Source organism: Stomoxys calcitrans, chromosome 4, assembly GCF_963082655.1.
Source record: "Stomoxys calcitrans chromosome 4, idStoCalc2.1, whole genome shotgun sequence".
In the NCBI taxonomy this organism is placed as follows: domain Eukaryota; kingdom Metazoa; phylum Arthropoda; class Insecta; order Diptera; family Muscidae; genus Stomoxys; species Stomoxys calcitrans.
This window is the reverse complement of record NC_081555.1, coordinates 165,682,842-165,709,248: the sequence shown is the minus strand read 5'-3', so window position 1 is coordinate 165,709,248 and position 26,407 is coordinate 165,682,842. Positions and strand designations below refer to the sequence as shown.

At 39.2% G+C, this 26,407-nt stretch overlaps 3 protein-coding genes across 4 annotated transcripts; 2 read left to right on the top strand and 1 right to left on the bottom strand.

Moving 5' to 3' along the window:
- Positions 1-3,826: 3,826 nt before the first annotated feature.
- Positions 3,827-9,272, top strand: LOC106088682 (follicle cell protein 3C-1). Of its 2 annotated transcripts, XM_013254342.2 has the most exons (4): positions 3,828-4,202; positions 4,278-4,391; positions 4,453-4,946; positions 9,044-9,272. In XM_013254342.2, exons 2-4 carry the CDS (start codon positions 4,388-4,390, stop codon positions 9,218-9,220), a joined length of 675 nt encoding a protein of 224 aa, XP_013109796.1. In that variant the 5' UTR covers positions 3,828-4,202; positions 4,278-4,387; the 3' UTR covers positions 9,221-9,272. The 2 variants fall into 2 exon arrangements, with proteins under 2 accessions (XP_013109789.2, XP_013109796.1); XM_013254335.2 differs by lacking the exon at positions 4,278-4,391 and having other exon boundaries at positions 3,827-4,202.
- A 5,395-nt stretch (positions 9,273-14,667) lies between these two features.
- On the bottom strand, positions 14,668-17,417 carry LOC106088919 (dolichyl-diphosphooligosaccharide--protein glycosyltransferase subunit STT3B). The gene has a single exon (XM_013254636.2). It carries the CDS (start codon positions 17,235-17,237, stop codon positions 14,904-14,906), a length of 2,334 nt encoding a protein of 777 aa, XP_013110090.1. The 5' UTR covers positions 17,238-17,417; the 3' UTR covers positions 14,668-14,903.
- A 1,889-nt stretch (positions 17,418-19,306) lies between these two features.
- LOC106088698 (thioredoxin domain-containing protein 17) lies at positions 19,307-20,130 on the top strand. The gene is made up of 3 exons (XM_013254352.2): positions 19,307-19,610; positions 19,671-19,755; positions 19,827-20,130. Exons 1-3 carry the CDS (start codon positions 19,466-19,468, stop codon positions 19,975-19,977), a joined length of 381 nt encoding a protein of 126 aa, XP_013109806.2. The 5' UTR covers positions 19,307-19,465; the 3' UTR covers positions 19,978-20,130.
- The last annotated feature ends 6,277 nt before the right edge of the window (positions 20,131-26,407 follow it).

Sequence of the window (26,407 nt, the reverse complement as noted above, 5' to 3'; positions counted from 1 at the left end):
AGGAGACAAAGCTGACCAACACCTGCATCCAATGTGCTACTTAAGGATCGCTCTAGGAATGGAGGTGGGGGATTGCAATATACACCCATCTTGCCTGCGCCTGGCGCTAGTGACTCCTACATGGAGTGCATGGGGAAAGCAGTCAGGTCCGGTACTGCCGAGATAGAGCTATACAACGTGTACATACCGCCGGTTGGTAGCTGTGTCCCAATTAATGGGCAAGCTTACAACCCCGACATAGTGGGTTACTATCTGGCCATAATCGTCTGGTTCTAGGGGACTTTAATGCGCATCACACTTCATGGAATTCTCCCGTAGGCAACGACCAGCGTGGCATAGCTTTGACAGAGCAGATTGAAGGCTCCATGTTTTGCACGCTGAATGAGGATGCCCCCAATAGGATTATGAGGAGATGCAGCAGCTTAGGAGGCCACCGTAACGCAGAGGTTAGCGTGTCCGCTTATGACGCTGAACGCCTGGGTTCGAATCCTGGCGAGATCATCAGAAAAAATTTTGCAGGCTGGCAACATTTGTTAAACTTCTTTCCAAAGAGGTGTCGCACTGCGGCACGCCGTTCGGACTCGGCTATAAAAAGGAGGCCCCTTATCATTGAGCTTAAACTTGAATCGAACTGCACTCATTGATATGTGAGAATTTTGCCTCTGTTCCTTAGTGAAATGTTTATGGGCAAAATTTGCAATTTTTGCAGCAACTCGTCAGACATTTCCATTGCATCCCCTGATCTCCTGAGTGGCGTATGCTGGCAAGCTGTCATCTCTTTGGGGTCAAACCACCTCCCCATAATTCTCACCATCGACCGGCAACCCGACTTCATAACCTCTGAGCGCTGGACGTTTATCAATCAGAAGAAGGCCGATTGGGTTGGCTTCAGAGAGTATAACAATCGCCGCTTCAGTGAACTGTCACCCTACTCGCATGTGCTAATTGCTGAGAGGAAATTCCGAGACATCATTAACGCACCAGCCGATCACTTTATACCAGCCGGTCGAATACTCCAAGTGCTGCCCAACCTCCCGTCACAGGTAGTGGCACTCACAGACGAGCGTGGTGGGATTCGTTTTATGAAGCCCACTAACTTTAGAATCAGCGAGCTTAATCTGGAAATAAACAGGGTAGTCAACGAACATAAGCGGAATTTGTGGCTGGAACACTTGGAGCAATGTAACTTAGGCACCGGTCAGGCCTGAAACTCTGGGTCGCGAATTATCTGTGTGGTCGCCAGTTATTTGTGGAATTTAGGGATAAGAAGTCGAAGCACCGTAGAGTGAAACAGTGAGTTCCCCAAGGTGGGGTAATATCTCCGGCACTGTTTAACATCTTCCTATCCTCCATTCCACCCTCTCCAGACGGCATAGATATCGTATCATATGCGGACGATTGTACGATCATGGCATCAGGCCCCCCACCCATTGTTGACATCTGCGATAGGTTGAACGTCTACCTCAACGAACTTGCCTCATATTTCGCTGCAAGAAATTTGATGATATCTGCCATCAAATCTTCAGCCACATTGTTCACTACAAATACGTGTGAGGTGAATACTGAGGTGACTGTGAAGGCAAAATTCTGAATGTGACGCCAAAATACTTGGCGTCACACTTGACAGCTCTTACACATCAAGTCAAAAGTAGAAACAAGGTCCTCTAGTCACTTGCTGGCAGCACTTGGGTGCAGACAAAAAAGCCTTGTTGACCACGTACAAAGCAATTGGCCGGTCTGTGGTAAGTTATGCAGCGCCAGTGTGGTCTCATTAGCTTTGTGACACGCAGTGAAATAATATTCAGATCTGTCAGAATGCCGCCCTTTGAACTGCGACGGGCTGTCTCCTCAGTTCTCATGTGGACCACCTCAATCAGGAGACAAAGATCCTACCAGTGCGAAGACATAACTACATGCTGTCGAAGCAATACCTTTTGGGCTGTTATAGCAGAGACTATCCAAATCCACCGCCCAGAAGCCATAAGATAAGATCTACATGATATAGAGCGTGAGGTGCAGCGCTACAAAAGAGAACCTCTAGATCAAGCAGGTCTAGACAACATTTATGCAGATGCGGTAAATGGCTACCAGGTGAATGTAGTTCTTGGAGAATGGCCGCTTCCCATTGGACCTGAAGAAATTGGCAAACCAGAGTAGTTCTGGCTAAATTAGCCGCCGCAGCCGCCTCAACTCCTACAGAGCAAGAATTGATGTCGACGCGCGCGATACACGTCACGTGTTTAATTGCCCAGCCAGATCCAATCGACTCAGATCCCTGTGGACGCACCCCATCTTAGTCGCAAAGTTCCTGGGTCTTGACGCTCAACGGAATCAAGCAGACGAGAGATAGAACACAACAACAACTATATTCGCCTTTCGCAATATTTTTTCGCCGATTACCTTTTTTAGATTTGGATATAGCTGCCATATAGATAGATCTCTCGATAAAAGGCTCATTTATTGTCCAATGTCGCCGAAATTTGGGACAGTGACTTGTGTTAGGCCCTTCCACATCCTTCGTCAATTTGGCTCAGATCGGCCCAGATTTTAAAATAGCTGCCATATAGACAGTTCACTCGATTTAAGGTTTTGGGCACATAAAAAGCGCATTTATTGTCCGATGTCGCAGAAATTTGAAACGGTGAGTTAAGTTAAGCCCCTCGACATACTTCTGCAATATGGCACAGATCGGCCCAGATTTGAAAATAGCTGCCACATAGACAGACCTCTCGATTTAAGGTTTTAGGCGCATTTATTGTCCGATGTCGCCAAAATTTGGGACAGTGAGTTGCGTTAAGCCCCTTGACATCTTTCTACAATTTGGCCCAGATCGGTTCAGATTTGGATATAGCTGCCGCATAGATCGATCTCTTGATTTAAGGTTTTGGGTCCATAAAAGGTGCATTTATTGTCCGATGTCGCCGAAATTTGGGACAGTGAGTTAAGTTAGGCACTTCGACATTCTTCTTCAATTTGGCTCACATTGGGTGAAATTTGAATATAGCTGCCATATAAACCGATTTCTCGATTTAAAGTTTTGTGCCAATAAAAGGCGCATTTATTGTCCGATGTCGCCGAAATTTGGGACAGTAAGTGGTGTTAGGCTCTTCGACATTCTTCTTCTTTAATTTGGCTTAGATCGGTCCAGATTTGCATATAGCTGCAATATAGACCAATCTGCCAATCTTTGGGGTCATAAAAGGTTCGTTTATTGTCCGATTTTACCGAAATTTGGGACAGTGAGTTACGTTAGGCTCTACGACATTTTTCTGCAATTTGGTCCAAATCGGTCCAGATTTGGATATAGCTACCATATAGACCGATATCTTGATTTAAAGACTTGGGCTCATAGAAAGCGCATTTATGATCCGATTTCACTGTAATTTGACGCAGTGACTTATGTTAGGCTTTTCGACATCCGATCTGAACCGACATCGACATATATCTACTAAAAAGACCAATATTTCGTTATACACAATTGACCAATGACTTGTACCTATTAGTATTGTGTCCAAATCGGAACATATTTCGATATAGCTGCTATGGGGCATAAGGTATGCATTTTTCACTGAATTTTGAGGAAAGGTGGCTTATATACACGAGGTGGTGGGTATCCAAAGTTCGGCCCGGCCGAACTTAAATTGGTTACACTTCATGTCAACTACCCTATATGGACTATTCTGCAGGAGAATATCGGCATCGACTGCAGCTAGTAGATTGATATTTAATTGTATACATGACCCATTAGGGCTTGACTTGGTGTGTAAACTGGAGTGTATATTTTTTTTTTTAAGACTTGCTTGATTACAACTGTCGGTTATTGTTCAATAAATACTTTTTTATTAATAGAAAAAATATATGAATGAAATAAATGTATAGAATTTGAGAGAGAAAAAAACAAAAATTCTTGATAATGTGGCCCTGAGACGTGTGTCATCAATGTTAATTCAGAAACTGTTTAACGCAATACTCTGGCATGCTTTTTTTTAGCAATGAGACACACCTTTAAAATTTTTCATTAATGCATAATGCGCATTGATGTCTAAGAAGCCCAAGAACGAAAAAGACACGTTAAAGTTGACCATATGTAACACCGTGTGTTATACACAGATCTAGTTTAAAATTCTTACGTGACCCCCTTAACAAAATTACCAACATGATCCATGGCTCAAGTTCAAGTATCACCTATCGACATGTACTATGTAAGTGAAAGATGTTTACAAAGCAAAACAATGTAATCAACAAAAGAATTTTTTTTTCTTTTTTCACAAAATCAGCGAAAACGACTTTAAAGAAAGCATTGCAAAACAAAGCTTGACTTATAAGACTTTATGAAAAGATAAAAACGATTCCATCATGCCCCAATGAAAACAGTTGATAATACATAATGGGCAAGTTGGAATCACAGCAGCATATACCCTTACTTTATAAAATTGTCCAATTCTATTACAGCGGCTCTTTGTGGCATTCAAGGTAGGACGATTTGGAGCCTTCTACTGGTGATGGTTTTGTGTTCTCTTGTGACAGAGGCAGTCATTAGTAAAATCAATTACAAAAAGGCTGATGTGGGCAAAGAGAAAATTGCCAAAGAAAAGACTTCATCGACCAAGGAATTTAATGCAAATCCAAATGATTCCACTACGGATGAATTAAATAAAAATTTCAAATCAGACACAACCAAACTCGATGAAGAAACATCGTCATTAGATCCTAGCACCCAGAAAACTACTACACCATCCATGGAAAAATCGTCTACCTTGAAGAGCAGTTACAATAAGGTCCCGGAAATATTGCCTTGTACTTGTGGCATATTTCTAAGCTCTCAATTCACCAAGGGATCAACAGAACCTCCCCGAGGTGAATGTGTCATATCGAATGCTTTGGAGCGTACTTTCCCCTGCAATGGTGTGGGCCAGAAACAATGTCAAACCAAATGTTTGGAGCAGGTAAGCAATTGATTTTTATCTTCAAAATTTATTGAAAATTTCTGTGGGAATATACTTCTCATAGAATTTTGATTCAAGAAATTCAAGTTTATAAAATAACTGTCGAAGTTTAAAAACTTTTACTGAAATTGCTTAAAGTAAGGTTAGGTTTGGGTGAAGGGCACACGTCAAGCAAACTCGATCGGGAACTGCCTATATCCCGAAGACCGAACTTCTTTATGTTTGTCCTAGAAGAGAAGAAAAAAATGCGGATAGAGTTGAACCACAGTGCGATGTAATATAGTCTTACATCATGCAAATATAGTTATACATATGTAATATAGTCTTCCATATGCAAAAGTAAAGGGAAACCAACGCACATGGCTTCAGTCAGTTATTTAAGTCTTTACTGTTGTTGTTGTAACTACATGTCTATATGTGGAGGTGACGATCCTCGTCTAGCTCCTTAATGGGCTCTTGCCGTTTCTGATTTTTGGGATTGTATTGAGCAAAAAAGTCCACCATACGTCTACGGTCGAAAATCGAGTCTCAAGATCTTGATTTCTCTGACTTTTGTCGCTTTTTTGGGATATTCTGGCCTATAACAGCAGAAATATTGAGATTTTCGATCCAATACAAAAAAATTTAGCCAATACAATTGTTAAGGACTCTCTAGTACATTGCAAAAGCATTGGAACGCTCCTTTTGTGGCTTTTATGTATTTTTGGCCGTTGGCACAGGTTTCTCATAGTGGGATGCTCCATACGGAGTAGCTGCAATTGCAGTCACGGACAGTCAGCGGTATCGAGTGAAGAGTCTCAGTTGGGTGGCACCGGCTCTTGCCTTCATACTGAGTTCCAATGATACTCGATACAACAAGGCAAGTTTTTGGCGCCTTTAAATAACCAATTGCCATGTCGCTTCTGCGACAATCGGCTAAAAAAAGAATGTGGATACAACAAAAACTTACATCGATTCGAAGTATCAGTGCAAAATTGCAAGCGGATATCTTTATTCGCTCGAACGCTATCGTGATTTTGAAAGACGGCGGACGCACACAGCTAGATCGACTCAGAATGTCAAGACACAATACTTTATAGGGTTCCCGGTCAATATTTCGAGGTGTTCGAGTATAATAACAACAACCTATCGAGTTGTGTCAGTACTAGAACTCATTCTGCCCCTCTACTCGGCGTTCCTCTTTAAATGAAGTCTCTAGTCAAAAATCACTCGAACTAGACCTTTCTTGACAGTGGGCGGCTGCATCATCCCATACAGATCAGGTCCCCTTTAAATACCAAGCATGCTCCTTCTGGTGAATAGTACTAGCTCAGTCTTTATGGGGGTTTATATCAAGCCCCTTGGCCATAGTCCATCTAGACAGCTTCCACAAAGCACTCTGATGACAACATCATCTTCGTTGACAACCTTCCTTTATTCTTTGCAAGATCAAATGAAATAGGCAAACTCCTATCTCGACAGAGTCCTCAACAAACTCTATTTTTTTGGTAAAAATGTCCTAAAAAATTGTAAGCGCCAAAATTTAATTTACAAAATAAAAACTATTTTGCTTCCGGTTGAGTCTGCCAAATCGAGCTTTCATAACAGTTAAAATGTCTTCAAAATAAGTATCTTTTATTAAAAACGTCTTCGCAATCGTTTTATTTTACTGAGAATGTCCTCAAAATTAAATTGTCATTGAAAATGTTCTAAAAATTCGACTTTCACAAAAAAATTTATCAACATTTTAGTATTAATGTATCAACATTTTATTGAAAGCAAAAAAAAATTTTTTTTTTGCTTGTCAAAAATTAAAATGTCCTCAAATTTGACTTCTTATTGAAAATGTCCTCAAAGTTCGATTTTCAATTTCAAAATTGGCTTTTCAAAATTGGTTTTTCATTGAAAATGTCTTCGATATTGGATTTTCCTTGAAAATGTGCACGAAATTGGCTTTTCATTGAAAATTTCCCCAAAACAGAATAATCATTTCATTTTATTCGAGTCTGTCAAAATGGATTATTCATAAAAAATTTTCCAAACCTTAATTGGAAATTTCATCGCAACGGGAAACATACATTGAACATTTATTGAAAATGTCCTCAAAATTCGTTTTCCATTTTAATTTTATCTACAATAAATAAGTGAAAAGGTGCTTGTCAAAATAAGAACTGTCCTCAAAATTAGTTTTTCATCGAAAATCTCCCCAAAATGTGATTTTCATAAAAAATCATTTTCAAAATGACTTTGGAATGACGCGTTTTACGCTTAAATTAATCGGCCTTGCAATAATGTCCTGCAGACCGTTTTGTTGCAATATTTGCATATCTTCTTTTAGTAGAAATATATGAAGTGCAGTGCTACTCTTAAGAGCATAGTTTCAGTCTAGAAAACATATCTTTTTGAAAGATCCATCCGATGATTTTGGTGTGGTGCCAAACGAAATCGCAATCTAGGAATCCAGTCAAATGCTATTACGAAGCACAACACTCTTTCTACCAAAAGGCTGGTACTCTATTCGTTTTTCGCAGGTGAAAACACATGTTTTTCACTTTTTTAAACACTTCAAAAATCTCTATGATAGTATCATGTACTTTTATGATTTTTTTTTAATTAGTAATGAGGAAATGTCCTACTGAATGAAATCAGCAAGTTTTTTTGCTTCAACATCTATTATCTAAAAAAGTAATCATAAAAAATTTTGGTGAAAGCGAAATTAAGGGTGGTACCCAAGGCGAATTTAAAAAGATGGTCTTGCGCGAACAACTGTTAACAGTCGGCCAGGTTTGACCGGTATTAATATGTCAGATTTTTGTTTGCATTCTCTTTGTTGCTATCTTCTTTCTCGTATATTCTCAGTTGATATACGCACATGTATACACACACGCTCATAAATTTCTTTGCGTATGTTGGCAAAACGTCGATCAGCTTGATGGCAAGATTGCACCATATGATTTGTGGTTGTTGTACATATGCGACCACCTTTAATTGTTAGGCCATGGGTGGCACCTTAACTTTAAAAATAGGGATTTTTGTTTTTCTAATTGTTATATTGGGTTGCCCAAAAAGTAATTGCGGATTTTTCATATAGTCGGCGTTGACAAATTTTTTCACAGCTTGTGACTCTGTAATTGCATTCTTTTTTCTGTCAGTTATCAGCTGTTACTTTTAGCTTGCTTTAGACAAAAAGTGTAAAAAAGTATATTTGATTAAAGCTTTATTAAAAATGCATTTACTTTCTTTTAAAAAATCCTCAATTACTTTTTGGGCAACCCAATAGAAACAAATAACACTGCGGTCTATAGTCCGACTATATCAGATTGTATGAAAATTTAAATGTGATTTCTTTAAAGGTGATTTAAAATTTGATTAATTAATATTTGAAAATTTGGACCAGGATTCACTAATAGAACTTTAGGTCACTTACTCAGACATAAAGTGGATAGACACCATGAATATCATTCAGGACGTCAAATCTGCCAATTGAAAATGTCATTAAGTAGGAGAAAATGTTAACAAAGAATGAATGTAAAAGGAGAATAAGTTGACATCCTCAATCCCAAGTACTGCCAGGAATTTAAAAAATTGTATGCCGGCTGATCGTTTAGCCTAACTTTATTCAGTGAATCCTGATTTGGACAAAACTTTATTATAAATAAAATAAAGTAACTTTTTCTTGAAAAGCTTCATGAATCTTGTTTTTTGATATATTTTTAATAAAAAATTTACTTAAATGCACATTTTTTTCGAAACTAGTTTTTGATTGTAAAGGTCCTCGAAATAAACTTTTCATTGAAAATGTCCTCAAAATTAGTTTTTCGTTGCAAATTTTCCAAAAAATTAGTTTCTCATCAAAATGAGCTCACAATTTTATTTTCGCATAAAATTTGTTTTATTAATTAAAAATTATTTCCCCATATATTTTGATTAAAATGTTATTTTCGTGCAAAAATAAGTTTTTCTTAAAAAATTGGATTTTCCAGAAAACTTTGAGTGCCTTTGGATTAAAAATTTTTAGGATGTTTTTTTAATTTATGTTTTTAAAATCATTTTTGTTACGTTTTTTGAACTTTTTCGAAAATATTTTTTTTTTTCTTAAATCTTTTTTTCCTTTCCAGATTGTTCAACACCTACCCAATTCTGCAAATATATTGTGTGCGGCCTTAGATCATGATATACACAAAGAAAGAGCCTATTTATTTATTAAAAACTGTGAAGATAAATGGATCAACACCCATCTAGCCGCTGGCCGGGAGTATTGTTGTAAAAATCGTGAACCGTGTAGTTGTAAATAGACTTGACACGTAGAATTATTCGGATAATGTTATAAAATAATGACTTTGTATATTTATTAATAAGGACAAAATAATGAATTTTAATTATTTCCTCTAAAAAATATACTCACAAAGCTATTAATCTTGTACAGTCCCTGCAAACATTTTTCATAATTTTGGAAGAGCGTTCGTCCACGCGATAAAAAAAAAATTTTGGAAGATTTTTTCGCAATTGTTCTTCCGTATGAGTCGCGAAACACTCTTGGCGTGTGTGGAAGTTTTCGCAATTCTTCGCGACCGTTATCCCGGCACGGGATAGCTATGAGCACCACACAGGCTGGAACTTTGAGCTCCGATCTTTGTGGCCCGGGCGCGTTCCCAGGTTGCGGGTAGTGGAATGCTCAAACGAGATAGCTGCAATTGCAGTCGCGGGCAATCAGCGTTATCGAGTGGAGAGTCTAAGTGTGAAGTCGGGCGGCGCCGGCTCATGCATATATACTGAGTGCCTATGATGCTCCATATGACAAGGCGAGTTATTGGCCTTTATGTTTCTGCCGCGATCGGTCCTTTGGACCGCAACGAGCTTGCTCACCTTTAGAAGCAAGACGAGGTTCGCCACCTCTATATATATAGACATGTGGCTACATGCCTGGTGCGCTTAGGGCTAGTATTAGAGCTGGCAAAATATCGATGGCACTATTGATATCTAATTTTTTGAGTGGATATCGATTGATATTTTTCGGATGGATACTATCGCAAAAGTTAAATTTTTTTCAAAACTAAACAAAAACAAGTAAAAAGGCATTGAGTTCGATCGGGCCGAACTTTGGATACCCACCACCTCGGGTATATATGTAAACCCCTTTTCGTCCCAAACCGGTGAAGATTGGATAATTTTCAAATTTCAACAAAATCGGGTAAGTAATAAAGAAAGCTTTTATGAGCTTCAGACCCTTAATCGGCACATCGTTCTATATGACAGCTATATCTAAATACAGACCGATCTTTACCATATTTGGCTTGGATAGCGGGTGGCCTAAAACTTACAGTTTAAAATTTCAGCGGAATCGGGTAATAAATAGAGCTTTTATGGGCTTCAGACCCTTTATCGGCAGATGGGACTATATGGCAGTTATATCTAAATATAGTACGATCTGAACCATATTTGGGTACTACGTTAGGAGGCGTAATACTACTCAATGTTTCAAATTTCAGCGAAATCGGTTAAAAATAAAGCTTTTATGGGCTAGGACCCTTTATCTAGAGATCGGTCTATATGGCAGCTATACCTAAATATAGTCCGATTTAATCCATATTTAGGCCAGGAGGCTTAAATTAACCCACTGTTTCTGCGAAATCGGGAAATAAATTAGGTTGTTATTGGCTTCAGACCTTTTATCGGCAGATCGGTCTATATGGCAGCTATATCTAAATATAGACCGATCTGAACCATATTTGGGTCATATGTTAGGAGGCGTAAAACTACTTACTGTTTCAAATTTCAGCGAAATCGGTTAAAAAAATAAAGCTTTTATGCTTAATCGGGAGATCGGTCTATATGGCAGCTATATCTAAATATAGTCCGATCTGAAATATATTTAGGTCAGATGTCGGGAGGATTAAAATAACCCACTGTTCCAAATTTTAGCGAAATCGAGTGATAAATAAAGCTTTTATAGGTTACAGACCCTTTATCGGCAGTTCGGTATATACGGCAGCTATATACAAATAAAGTCCGATATGGACCATATTTGGGTCAGATGTCGGAGGGCCTTAAACTACACACTGTTACAAATTTCAGCGACATCGGATCAAGATCTTGACCAGCGTGCATCTAAAAGACGTATCTGTGCCAAATTTCAGCTCAATATCTCAATTTTTAAGAGTTGTAGATTGATTACAACAGACAGACGGACGGACAGACACACGGACATCGTTAAATCGTCTTAGAATTTTACGACGATCCGACATCCGATGTATATACTTTGTAGGGTCGGAAAATTATATTTCGATATGTTGCAAACGGAATGACTAAAAGAATATGCCCCCTATCCTACGGTGGTGAGTATAATCAATCCGAGACTGAATGTACAGGGTGGCTGATGAAAGCCGCTACCAAAAAAAAATGTAATAACTTTTTTTCTATTTAATAATAATAATTTAATAATTAATTTAATTAATTAATTAATTAATTTAATTAATAATAATTTAATAATTAATTTAATAATTTAATTTAACATGAATAAAAGAAAAATGTATTCCATACACCGAAAAAAAAATGTAGCAATATTCATCATTGTAGCAATATTCATCAGCCACCCTGTATCCTTTAAGATATATTGCGCCTATAGAGGGCGCAATTTTTATCTGATTAGGCTAACATTTTGTACATTGATTTCCCTCTTGACTTCCTAGTGACTTTATTAACATTGGTTTTATTTGGGCTGTGCATTGATATGGCTTCTATATAAATCGATCTCCTAATTATACCCACCACCGTAGCATAGGGGGTATATTCATTTAGTCATTCCGTTTGCAACACATCGAAATATCAATTTAATTTCCGACCCGACAAAGTAAAAATATTTCGTCGTCGTCAAATTCTAGGACGATTTAAGGATGTCAGTGTGTTTGTCCGTACGTCTGTTATAATCACTCTACAGCCTTCAAAAAATGAGATATTGAGTACAGATACGTCCTATTGATGCACGCTGGTTAAGTTCTTGAACGGGCCAAATAGGACCATATTATATAGCTGCTCTATAAAGCGATTTGCCGATAAAATGTCTAATGCCCATAAATGCTTTATTTTTAAACCGATTTCGCTGAAATTTGAAACAGTGAGTAATGTAAGGCTTCCCGACATCTGACCCATAAATGGTTTAGATCGGACTATATTTAGATATAGCTGCCATATTGACCGATCTGCCGATAAAGGGTCTGAAACCCATAAAAGCTTTATTTTTTATCCGATTTCGCTTGAATTTGAAACAGTGGGTTATTTTTAGTCTCTCGATATCTGACCTAAATATGGATTAGATCGGGCTATATTTAGATATAGCTGCCATATAGACCGATCTGTCGATAAAAGGTCTGAAGCCCATGAAAGCTTTATTTTTTATCCTACTCCGCTGATATTTGAAACAGTGAGGAACTTTAGGCCTTCCAATATTCGACCTTAATATGATTGAGATCGGACTATATTGAGATATCCCCATAAAGGGTCTGAAATCCATAAAAGCTTTACTTTTTATCCGATTTCGCTGAAATTTTAAACAGTGAGTTATTTTTACCCTTTGATACCCGACCTAAATATGGTTTCGATCGGACTATATTTAGATATAGCTGCCATATAGACCAATCTCCCGATAAAGAGTCAAAGGCCCATAAAAGCTTTATTTTTTATCCGATTTCGCTGAAATTTTAAACAGTGAGTTATTTTTAGCCTTTTGATACCCGACCTAAATATGGTTTAGATCGGACTATATTTAGATGTAGCTGCCATATAGACCGATCTCCCGATAATGGGTCAGAGGCCCATAAAAGCTTTATTTTTTACCCGATTTCGCTGAAATTTAAAACAGTGAGTTCTCTTAGGCCTACCAACATCTGACTCAAATACGGTTCAGATCGGATTATATTTCGATATAGCTGCCATATAGACCGATCTGCCGATTAAGGGTCTGAAGCTCATAAAAGCTTTATTTATTACCCGATTTCGTCGAAATGTTAAATAGTGAGTTGGTTTAAGCTTCCCGACATCCGACCCACATATGAATCAGATCAGACTTTATAGATATAGGTGCCATATAGACCGATTTTCCAATTCAGGGTCTTAATCCCATAAAATGTAGATTTTTTGTCTGAAAATGTTACTTGTATATGAGTTCTCGGGACCTGAATAAAATATGATCGAGACCAGCCACTATCAAGACATAACTACGGATATAGTATTGGATTTATTGGGTTGCCCAAAAAGTTATTGCGGATTTTTCATATAGTTAGCGTTGACAATTTTTTTTTACGATAGAACGATCTCTCGATTTAAAATCTTGGCCCCATTCAAACCGATCTTGAGCTTCTAGAGGGCGCAATTCTTCTCCGATTTGGCTGAAAATTGGCATGGCGTATTTTATTCTTACTTTCAACAACTGTGTCAAATAAGGTTCAAATCGGTTCATAACCTAATATAGCTGCCACATAAACCGATCTGGGATCTTGACTTCTTGAGCCTCTAGAGGTCGCAATTATTCTCCGATTTGCCTGAAATTTTGTACGACGGATCCTCTCATGACCATCAACATACGTGTTTATTATGGTCTGAATCAGTCTATAGCCGGATACAGCTCCTATATAAATCGTTCTCTCTATTTTACTCATTGAGCCCTCAAAGGGCGCAATTCTTATTCGAATTGACTGACATTTTACACAGGTCTCCAACATATAATTTAATTGTGGTCCAAACCGGACCATATCTTGATATCGCTCTAATAGCAGTGCAAATCTTTCCTTATATTCTTTTTTGCCTAAGAGGAGATGTCGGGAAAAGAACTCGACAAATGCGATCCATGGTGGAGGTTATATAAGATTCGGCCCGGCCGAACTTAGCACGCTTTTACTTGTTTAATTTATGGCAAACTTTTAAATGGAAACTATCGTCTAGTTCTGAGACTTGATAGTATTGCGGAACTAATTTTTTTTTCCAACTTTCTATGGAGGCCAACGTAGCGCAGAGGTTAGCATGTCCGTCTATGACACTGAACGCCTGGGTTCGAATCCTGGCGAGACCATCAGAGAAAAATTTTCAGCGGGGGTTTTCCCCTCCCATTGCTGGCAACATTTGTGAGATACTATGACATGTAAAACTTCTCTCCAAAGAGGTGTGGCACTGCGGCACGCCGTACGGGCTCGGCTATAAAAAGGAGGCCCCTTATCATTGAACTTAAACTTAATCGGACTGCACTCATTGTTATGTGAGAAGTTTGCCCCTGTTCCTTAGTGGATTGTTCATGGGCAAAATTTGCATTTGCAATGTTATTGAAAATTTTCCCATTTCGTTTAATTCTTTGTTGCCATTTACAAGTCTCATTGGTTATGAATTTCATGCTGAGTACTTTCCTGTATCACCTTTTTTTCAGTAATTTGGAAAAACACAAGACAAGTCAGAGATTTGGCTGGCAAACTAAAACACAAACATCATTTTCGAAATGCTACGTGTAAAAACTGTCAATGATGTACTTTAGTGAACAATTCATTATGTGTATGTTTGTTGAAATTCCAATCTTATCTTATCCCCCAATTCTTAGGTACACCGCACAACACATTTATGTGTAAATAATTACCACAAGCAGTTGCATTAACACAAAATATCGCCTGCCCCTCTTATCACATTTAGTCAAAGAAAAGCAAATGCATGCAACCACAGGCGATTCTATTGAAGCCCCCTTCATGGTGGCACACATCATCGATTGTAGTGGATAAAAACTCATTTATTTATTTCTTTTATTATGAAGTCACACATCAATTTTAAATAGTTATAATTGGAAATAATTATTTTATAACGCATAAATCTCCTGCTTCTTCTACTCCTTGGTTTAAACAGAAATGCTCTTCAATACATACATGTTTCAGTCGGACATACATATACATTTTATCAAAAAAAAAAAAAATAAAATAAGAGATGGAAATCTAAAAAATAGCTTGTTTATTTTTGACTTCTTTTTCCTTTCACCACAACCGGTCGGCTCTTGATGTAGCCACGTTTACGCTTCAAGTTCTTGCGTGATACAAAATTCGTGGGTGCAACTGTTCGTTCGTCAGGCTTGAGGGCGGGTCTATTGAATTCGTGTGGTTTCTTGACACGATATATCCGCACCAGCCAGTGTTCGCTGGTGTAGGCCTCCTCCAAATAGGTTAGGTCGAAATCCTTGTTGCCAATGACGGCATTACGCGTTCTATCATAGCCCGCCGGACCTCTGTAGTCCAATTTCAATTCACCAAATCTATAGTAACTTAGTTTGTACATAAGACAATTAAGGAGGGCCGGTGCCCCCTCGCTATCGACACGGAATTCTCCGCGATCCGTGAAGTAATCACTTTCCTTGATATCTTTGGGATGTTCACCTTCGGCAATGCGCACCATCCACAAGAATTTGTTGATATCATCTCCCGAATAGCCAATAACACCACCAAAGATTACTAGAACGTAATCCACATCCAATGATGTCATGATTTCGTAGGACTTTTCTTCGGTGGAGGACATAGCCTTGCCCACCAAAGCTATGTGACTGTTGTTCCATGTGTTATTGTCCACCAGTGTTGTTCGATTTGCCATACCCGCTATTTGATAGCCATAATCCCACCAGGACATAATGCGGGCATCGTCAGCAGTGTTTTGAGACAGCCAGTAGTAGGCCTCACGGAAATCATCCAAAATATTGCGGGATCCATCTTGACTGTTGTGGAAGGCCAGCACAATCGAAGGACTGGAATAGGCATTGCTGGTAACCCAGGTGCAGTGGACAGCAAACATCATCAGAATCATTAGAATGGCCAGTATGACAATGCTTCTCAGATTTGAGCCCACACCATTGTTGCTTTCGCTTTGCTGGGGATCGTGTTTGACACGATGCTTCAGTTTTCCTGCCTTGTCGTATAGCAGTTTCTTTTCGCTGGGTGAATCTTCATTTTCGTCTGCATTGGAAACAGCACTGCTGCTGCTGCTGCTAGATGTAGAGTTATCCTCACGCAGATAGACATCTAGTAGACCGGAGAATGCAACACCGGCAAGCATGCAGACAACAGGTGTCAGGGTTAACATTAGACGCACCATCACACCAGCAAAATAGACAGCACTGATGGCATAGAGCACCACAAATACACGTTCATCGTTGATTTTCTTAATGCAATACCAAACGCCCACCGGGAAAGCACACACCAATATGTGCAAGTCGAAGAAGAAGGAGAACCAGGTTGTAGGCTGATGTTCAGACACCGAAGCAATAATGGGGATGTGTATCTTGGCATAGCCAGTGTCCCACAGCGAATAGAAACGTCCACTCCAGGGAGCCACCACACCCATAACGGTGAGCGTTACAACGCCCAAAAAGACCACACCAGCAGCGCACAGACCTCCAACTATGAAGAGTTTCTTGAATTCGTTACGCGAAAGTACCGACTGCAAATGTTTCAATGCACCTACAGCAATCAGTAGAAGAAAGACACCCAATGCTGCCATATGTTCGCTGGTACGTATGGGCTGGAATCCCACAAAGGGAATTTGCATGGACAACACCAGACCCAATATGTAAAAGGTGCTGTAGCTGGTCAACAATCGTAGCGAATAACGGCCCATAATTAGCAATACGAAGACATGCAGGGGAATCAGATTTATTATGAACACATAGCCGCCCCATGCGGATACCATGTAAAAATATGACAAAGCAGCTCCACAGGACCAGAAGACAGAGCCAGTCTTGACGGCGCGCACCCACAAGAAGTAGGTAAATTGAAGGGCAAAAATGGCGATGCCTTCGTTATCATAAGAACCGGCAACCGAACGACTGATATAGCCTGGCACAATGGCAATAAAACTTGCCGCGAAGAGTCCAGCACCCGACGACCACAGCTCTTTGGTAAGTAAGTACGTAGAGATGGCTGTAAGACCGCTGAATACAGGAGCCAAGAAGACGCAAATATCACGTATGTGCACCGGAATGTTAAGGGCATGCAGCAAATAGTGTATGCCACCAGATGTTATCATCAGGCCGGGGTACACGGTGCCTCCGACAATGCGACCCAATGGGTACCACGCTCTCTCATCGAACCAATTCAGGAACTTGTAAAAGCCATGCTGCACCATATAAGCGGTGGCCCGATAGTTGAACCATGGATCGAACTCATGAATAATGGACTCAAAACGGATCACAGCAAAAAGACGTGACGAGAAGCCGGCTAACCAGGCAATCAAAAGCACAGCAAACGTTATCAGACTGCTGTAGCCTGCAGTTCTGTTGAAAATCTTTGCAGGTCGATTCATTTTACACTGCTCTAGCCCCCAATCCTCGTGGAATTTTTTTTATGGAAACGATTGGGTATCGCTCCGCCAGTTTTACTCCAAAGAAAAAACCTATATCACACTTTTGGGCTAATTATCGATTAGAATAGAATGCCCTGTACTGCTGCTATCGCCTGTTTACTACAATGACACGTAATTCTTTCTTCTTCTTTTTCATGCAAGTGAAAGAAAAAGATACCGGCAAACACAGTGTTCATGCTAATCAATTACAATGAATGTTGGGTAAGAAGAAGAATGAACCAATACGTGTAAGAGTTTGAGCATAATGGAAGAGGCCAGCGGTGAGTGTCTCAATTTTCAGCAAGCAAAAGTTCGATTAATCAAATGATTTTACATTCAAATTAGCTAATTCCAAGTAGCTAGTGTAGAAAGTTTTTCATGAACATAAACGCCGTTTACACTGCTCATTAAATCCGGATTTAAGGCTCTCGTCAGCTGATTTTATACAAGAAAAAAAATAAAACCATTAAATACGGATTTAAAGTGCAGTGTAAACCATAAAAACATGCAGGGCCAAATTATGTGAAGAAGATTTACGAAGCACTGGCAGGACAAATAAACGGCAGAACTTTCACCATAAATAGAGACACCTCTACTATGGTTATGGTATGCGAGAAGGATCTTTCTATGGAAGACAAGGAACACGAACAAATACCACGGCTATTCAGAGCCATCATGGGCTCATATGGGCCTTGATGGAATATCTCAAACATCTGAGCGGATTAGGAGTAAAATACCTGAAAGCCACCTTCAATCTTTCTATCTTCATCTGTGATATGGAAAATGGTCGGGTGATCCTTATTCTCAAACATCTGGGAAACAAGGAGTCCTACAGATCGATCTCTCCATCCCCAGTCACAGAGACATTTGGGCTGCCACCCTACGCAATTTCAATTCTTCCCCACTTTCAAAAGACCACCAGCATGGATTCGGAAAGAGGCGCAGCATACAAAACGTGCCATTTTCGTGGAGTACCGTTTGATCTTTCAGTTAGCCAGATTACACTCTTTTTAAAATAATCATTGAGTCGGATCTCCCTAACTCGACGTAGAGGTAGATTGTGAGCATTTGCGGTTGATGTTGAAGCAGACAAACAGGGAGTTCTCCAGAGTGACGTTCTTTCCCCACTTCTGTTCAAACTCTACCTATCTAAGCTCCCGCCACCCATCAGCAATTGGCGTGGAGACAGATGTCATACGCTGATGTCTGCTCCGTTCTCGCGAATGGGAATAACAACGTGGACAACAGGAGTCAATCCTTTTCCTACTGGGTCAGTGGGAAAAGATAATCAATGGGATGTGAGAAGTTAATCGATACCCTCTATAGCTTTGTTTTTCGATGTGACAGGACGGCAACAACAAATAACAGAATTCCAAAATGAAGAAAAGTCGTCTCTCACAAAAATATAACATACCAACCCATGACAAAACGATTGAAGGTGGTCTCCTTGGCGAAATAATTAAAGGTGGTCTCGTTTGTACAACAACCACAAATCATATAAAGCAATCCGCCATCGTTTTGCCAACACACACAAAGAAATTTGTGTTCGTGTGTGTATACGTGTGCGTACATGAGCAGAGAACAATTAAAGGTGGTATCATTTGTACAACAACCGCAAATCATATGGTGCAATCCGCCATGTTGTCATCAAGCTGTCATCAAATCGACGTTTTGCCAACACACCCAATGAAACTTAGGTGCGTGTGTGTATATGTGTCTGTACATGAGCAGAGAATATGCGAGAAAGAAGAAAACAAAAAAAAGAATGCGAACAAAAATCTGTCATCTTTATACCGTCAAACCTGCCCGGCTGTTAAGAGCTGTTCGCGTTAGAACACCTTCTTAAATTCGCCTTGTGTAATATTATGGCAGGATTGTAGGATGTTGGCGCAGAAAATTGTTTTCACAACTAAAAACAGAGTACCCTGCCGAATTTCAAACTTATCGTACGAATTAGTTGTGTGATTGTGATTAAACTTTTCTCTCACGCTCTCATCTCTACATGCTATGAACAGCTGATTTTTATTGTTTTGCCGGTTAGTGATTTTTATCAACGATTCGCTATCAATTATAAAAAAAAAACACCCTAAATCAATTGATAAATCCATAATCGAAGAGATAAAAGCGTTAGACAATCAAATAACAGCTATTTATTGCTTAGGTACAGTAGACAATAGATTTAGCACAGAATGGTGCGCTTGGAATATACAAAAGGTTTTGACGGTTTCGAAAAATCTATTGAAGATTTGGCCAAGAATAAGGGAAAATTATTTGTTTACTTTACCGGCGAAAAAGATGACAAAGGAGTAAGTTGGTGTCCAGATTGTAATGTAGGTAAGTATTATGTAGAGTGGCCAAGTTAGAAAAATAAAATTATGTATTGAAATTATGCAGCTGGACCTAAGGTAGAAGCAGCTATCAAAGAATTTGCTGAGGATGATACCATATTCCTAACTGTTGACGTGGGCAATAGATCATTGTAAGTAAAACTGCAGAACGTTTATCATATAGATGAGAATTTTTATATTTACTTTGAAAATATCTTTGCAGCTGGAAAGATATGAAAAATCCTTTCCGTTTGGATTCTCGTCTCAAACTTATGGTCATTCCCACTTTAATTCGCTGGAAGACGGTTATAAAATTGGAGGGCGATCAATGCGAAAAACCTGATTTACTGGAGATGTTCTTTAATGAAGACTAAAGTAGAGAATGGTTTCGATTTACGACCATTACATCTTTTTTTATACATTTATTATACACACAGCATTATTGAGATAAAGTTAACTACAAAACACAGATAATAATGTACACATTAAAAAAAATATATGTATGTATATAGCTATATACATAAAAACGTCAAACAAAAGGTATTTAGGAGTAGAATACATTTCTGGCATCTAATTTTGGAGCTTAGTGTCTGGGGAAATCCCGCACAGAGGCCGGGTGGTTAAGGATGGATCATTGGGATCGGACCAGATATGGTTCGTATGACGAATTTTTAGGTTTTCGATTTTCAGAAAGTTGCAAACGTCGTTAAACTTGTGAAAGCTCTGCTACTTGTTGAGCACAATTCTGTATATTCCCTGGGAATTAATTTTTTCATCGGATAAAATCCTCCCAATTATGACCTACAGCTTGTCACGGTATTTGAGTGTTGTGATAACAACTTTCCCTGTTCATCTAACAATCGTTGGCTAAAACGAGTTGCTTCCAGAGTGGTCTGGTGGACAGATAAATAGAATATTTGTGTCGTGTTATCTCTGGTTGCATGCGGGTTGCACTCGTCACTAAAGTAAAGTCGTACGCCACTCACTAAAGTTGTATAAAAGTTTGTTTTTACTTCGTCGTCATGAATGCTTTGGTTATCTGTCTAAATCGCTGCTTTATCTAAAGACCTACTTTTATGGAGCTAGAACTTGAAGATCTGATCGACATTTCCAGGCGGAGGCAGCTTTTCTTAGTGATTGGGATGGCAGTGGACATATGGTTGCCAAAAAGGGGAATTAAGGATTTATTTTTACTCCTGTGGAATAAATGCTGCCAAATGTGGCTCCAAATATTTTCGAATAGTTCATGGTCTGAAGTGCAATGTTGCAAATTTGCCCAGGAACATGCATAAGACTTATTGCCTATCAATACGTGCTGCCTTTAGTATCCCACTCCGAACAGCGTGTCAATTGGCGAAATCTCTTTATACATATGGGTCTAAGAATATTAAAATATGACCACAAATTTTGATAACTGTAATCATATACCAATTCTAGAAATTTTGTCTTTTATTGTAAATAAATTTGAAAAACTTATGCAAAGCTTCTATGGTGGATACAAGACATGTTTAACCGGGAGAACCCAACAAATTTGGACTTGTTTTTGAAGTGAAAAATAATTTTCGTATATAAGGGTGGTACCATGACATAATTTCCAGGTAGTGTAACGTAGTGTGAACGAGTTCTGGTTGTGTGTGTGCATTCTAGTTAAGAACCATACAAACACAAACAACGAAAATTGGCGCGAACTAGTAACATACTCAAAAACCGAGTTGCACTAATCACTGATTTTGACATAGAGTGCACTCAATATTTTGTTGTTGGGCAACTGCCACTACCTGTAAATGAATAGATCTTGGGTGGTACTTTGTTCGCTTTTAAGTGCAGTATGCACCTCTGGCGAAATTTTTGTCACCATAAAATATGCATTGACATATCCTAAACGAAGTTTTCGTTACAGAAAATTTCGCTTCCATGTACGCAGCTCAAATGAAATTTTCTTGGCGTAGCAGCGACAAAAACGATTAACTTCAGCACATTTGTATTTTATTTGGCCAAAATATAAACCGATGTTTGTCGCTATCTTGCATTCTACACAACCATTTTCAGTGGTGACATAAATGTCTTGGCTGCAACCTCAAGCTGAGTATTCTGTTCAGTATTTCGAGCGGAATGCTGTCAAACTCCATATAAAAAAACATCGGCGAAACGTTGGCTGAAAACTGGCGGAAAAGTAGTACTCTGTTTATAGTGAGGAAAATGGCAAAAACTATTGTAGTGGCAATACTTAAAACTATTGCCCGGCTTCATTTTAATTTGTTTTATTGGTTTCGATGGTTCATTTTTCTTTATTTTTTATTATTTATTTTATTCGGAATAGCCGCTGAAATTTTTAATTATTTCGCGAGCGGAATTTGACAGCAATTAATTTTTTTTGTTCCCATACGAAAACACGTTTCTTTATCTGCAGTTATTGTTTTCTCAATTTTATATATTTTTCCCAAATAAATAAAGAAATACGAACCATTGAAACCAACGAAACAAACCAAAATGATGCCGGCAATAGTTTCAAGTGTTGCCACTTTAATAGTTTTTTGCCATTTTCCTCACTATAAACATAGTACTAATTTTCCGCCGATTTCACCCAACGTTTCGCCCATGTTTTTTTTTTTTTATATGGAGTTTGACAGCATTTCGCTGGAAAAACTGAACAGAATACTTAGCTTAAGACAGATTTAAGAAGGTGGTCTCACGCAAAGTCGAAAGGCAGATAAAGTGATGCCAGGTATGCTCCGCCGTCTCCCTATCTCACCACTGTTGCATCCGACGTTGACAACCCTGGGGAAAATATATAATTCAAATTTTTATGACAAACAACGCAGGTATTAGTGTTGGCATAGAATAATTGTTAGTTGATATGGTTCTGTCCAGAAACTTTGTTCCGGGTCTTGCCCTTGCTGATTTTCTCCATCAGAGCGTGTGTATCAGTCTCGCTCCGGTGGAGGTTTATCTGGATTACCTCAATCATTGGTTCTCCAGTAAATGGGCATCTTGGGAGTAGGTGATGATCTCATCGTCTGCTCCCTGTTCTTCAGATTGCATTGACTTTCCTGTCACTGTACTGTGTGATGTCATCGTTTTAGGTCCTTTGCCTAGTCTAGTCTTCCAAATCTTTATAAAGTCGGTAATGGTCCCTGTTCATTAGGCTGTATTGGGTTTCCATTCCTTGTACTGCCTGATGATTCAATACTAGTATCTTTGCCAATATTAGTCTTACAAATCCTAAGTAAATGGGCTTCTCGGAAGTTGGTTGCATTGAAACTCCTGTCGCTGCGCTGCCTAATGTTTCAATATTAGGATCTTCACCTATCCCAGTATTCCGAATCTTGATGTCGGTAGTGGGTCCGTCGTTGGGGCCCTGTTTGTTTAGGCTGTAATGGGTCTCTCGCCACTGCACTGCCTGATATTTTAGTATTAGGATCTTTGCTTATCCTAGTCTTTCCAATATTGAGAGAGGCCGTGATTGTCTTGTTGTCAGCCCCCTGTTTGTTGGGCGGTGTTGAGTCACCTGCCACTGCACGGCCTGATGACCCAAATGAGAATTTCTGCCTATACTAGTCTTTCCAATCTTGAGAAAGACAGCTTTGCTCCCGTAGTGCGCCATGCCTTCCATGCCTTTAGTCTTAGCCAAACTTGTCACGGAGACTTGATCAATGCCAACCCCAAGAAGAGTTCCTTCCTCCTTCTCCTCCCTGTGGAAGACCACCCACTTCTCTGCGACCAAATCTTGGTTTTGCTTGCCCAAGAATCCCAACATGCGTTCCGTCCCAAATTTACTGCCCCATCTCTTGATGAAAACCGTCGCCTTTGTGGGCTGGGGGATATCCATCTTTCTCACCAGGTCAAGCTTTGCGCCCCCCAGGGCGAGTGAAAACCTCTGAGGAGCTGTTTGACGGTATCAATACATTCCATCGAAGCAAAACGCAGCGTAAATTTACAGGTAGTGGCAGTTGTCCGACAACAAAATTACTGTCAAAATCAGTAATTGGTGCAACTCTGATATTGTGTATGTAACTACTTCGCGCAATTTTTGGTTGTTTGTGTGTGTTATGGTTCTTTACTATAACAAAAACACACAACCTAAACTCTTTGACAGATAGTGCACTTTGCGAGAAAAAAATTTGACTTAGCTGTTTACTGTACACTACCTGGTAATTATGTCATGGTTGAAGTCAGCGATGCGACACACGCCACCCGTTTAACTGCCCAGCCTATCCTACTCAACTAAGAACCAGATCACTACCCATGACGAAACAATTAAAGGTGGTCTCATTTGTGCCACAACCAGAAATCATATGGTGCAATTCGTCATCTTACCATCAAGCTGATCGACGTTTTGCCAACACAGGTAAAGAAGTTTATGTGCTTGTGTGGATACATGAGCAGAGAATATGCGAGAAAGAAGATAACAACAAAGAGAATCGAAACAAAAATCTGGCATCTAAATACTGTCAAACCTGGCTGGTTGTTAACAGCTGGTCGTGTGAGACCACCTTCTTAAATCCGCCTTGATCACTCCCCAAATCTGGATTACTGGCATACGAATGGATAAACCACAACACATCGCTGCAACTACAACAACAATAATATAACATGGAATTTAACATTAGTTGAGGAACTTGTTTTCCTCTACAAACAAAACCTTAAATTTCCAAAGGAGTTATGGACTAGAAAATCCATAAAGATTCCCTATTCGTCCTTTTTGAGTATCTATGCTATGTTGAGTCATTGACATTCAATGAACAACACCAACGAAACAACCAAGGGATGGGAATCGAGGGTGTAAGCTAAAAATACCTTTTCACTTGGCCACTTACATTTCCACACCTATGCTACTACATACATACATACATTGACAACCAACTAACTAGTTAACTATAAAGGAACCTAGCTTTCATATAAAATTTGCTGATTATTAAATATTGAATAGGACTAGGCAAAAAGGATACAAACGAAACCGGTTCCTCATCACCAACCCCAAAAATAAATTAATATTTCACATTCGATGATAGAATGATGATGTGTGATTATGTATGGTATTTCCCCGTTCCGCCCATCCCTTTGTAACAGGGGCATTTTTATGACCACTACACAGGTAACCAATTGGTCCTTATTTGGTGTGGCACAGTGGGGATTGAAATAATTTTTATTTATATATCCATCAACCAAGTAGCTGCGTTAGTAGCGAGCTCTAATTACAGATTATTCTGAAAAGGCGGATTAAATATGGTGGTCTCACGCTAACAGCTGTCAACAGCCGGCCAAGGTTGACGTTATTAAGGTGACAGATTTTTGTTCGCGTTCTCTTTGTTGGTATCTTCTTTCTCGCATATTCCCTGAAGATGGGCGTTAAAACTACAATTTAAGGCCAGTGTAGAGTAATTGGATAAAACTCTTGTATTTCCTTAGCATCATGTGACTGGAAATTTCGCCAGGATACGTCATTTAACAATCCGGATGATGCAATGAAGATGTCCGGCGAACTGCTGCAATCATCAAAATTTCCGGTGAGAGCATCACTATTCAACGAGCATGCCGTTTGTGCCCGACGTGTCTTCTGCCCCCATAAATTCCATGTAGGAGTCACAAGCGACAAGCACAGGCGCTACGGATTTATACTGCTTGAAATGGTGTATGAAGCAAGAGAGCCCTTCATATCCACTTTGTGCCCGATCCTTAGGGTTGGTATTCTATTCTGCTTTCGGAATTGCCGCTGAAATTTTTATTACTCCGCGGGTGGAATTTGACAGCAATCAAATGTTTTATATTTTCATACCAAAACACGTTTTCTTATCTGCACCTACTGTTTTCTATATTTTATATATTTTTTTATCAAATAAATAAAGAAAAACGAACCATTGAAGCCAATAAAACAAACAAAAATGATGCCGGCAATAGTGTCAAGTGTTGCCAATATAATAGTTTTTTGAGATTCTCCTCATTATAAACAGAGTACTACTTTTCCACCTATTTCCAGCCAACGTTCGCCGACGTTTTTTTTATGTGGAGTTTGACAGCATTCCGCTTGAAAAGCTGAACAGAATACTCAGCTTTACGCTAATTATGTCACCCTGTTACGCAAAGAAATTTTCATTTGAGCTGTGTACCTGTAAGCCAAATTTTTGGTAACGGTATCGAAACCGCAAATTTCGCTTGGGATATGTCAATGCATTTCTTATGGCATACCATCTTATGCATACCATCAGTGGGACAGGTAGTCAATAGTTTAATATCCATCACAATAGGATGGTGGTTATACTGTTCTTGTAATTCCGTTTGTAACACCTGGATATATTGATAGCCATGTCCGTCCGTCTGTCTGTCGAAAGCACGCTAACTTTCGAAGGAGTAAAGCTACTCACTTGAAATTTTGCACAAATACTTCTTATTAGTGTAGGTCGGTTGGGATTGTAAATGGGCCATATCGGTCCATGTTTTGATATAGCTGCCATATGAACCGATCTTGGGTCTTGACTTCTTGAGCCTCTAGAGGGTGCAATTCCTATCCGATTTGGCTGATATTTTGCATGACGTATTTCATTATGATTTTCAACAACTGTGGCAAATAAGGTTCAAATCGGTTCATAACCTGATATAGCTGCCATATAAACCGATCTGGAATCTTGACTTCTTGAGCCTCTAGAGGTTGCAATTATTATCCGATTTGCCTGAAATTTTGTGCGACGGATCCTCTCATGACCATCAACATACGTGTTTATTGTGGTCTGAATCGGTCTAAAGCCTGATACAGCTCACATATAAATCAATCTCTATTCTACTTCTTGAGCCCCCAAAGAGCGCGAT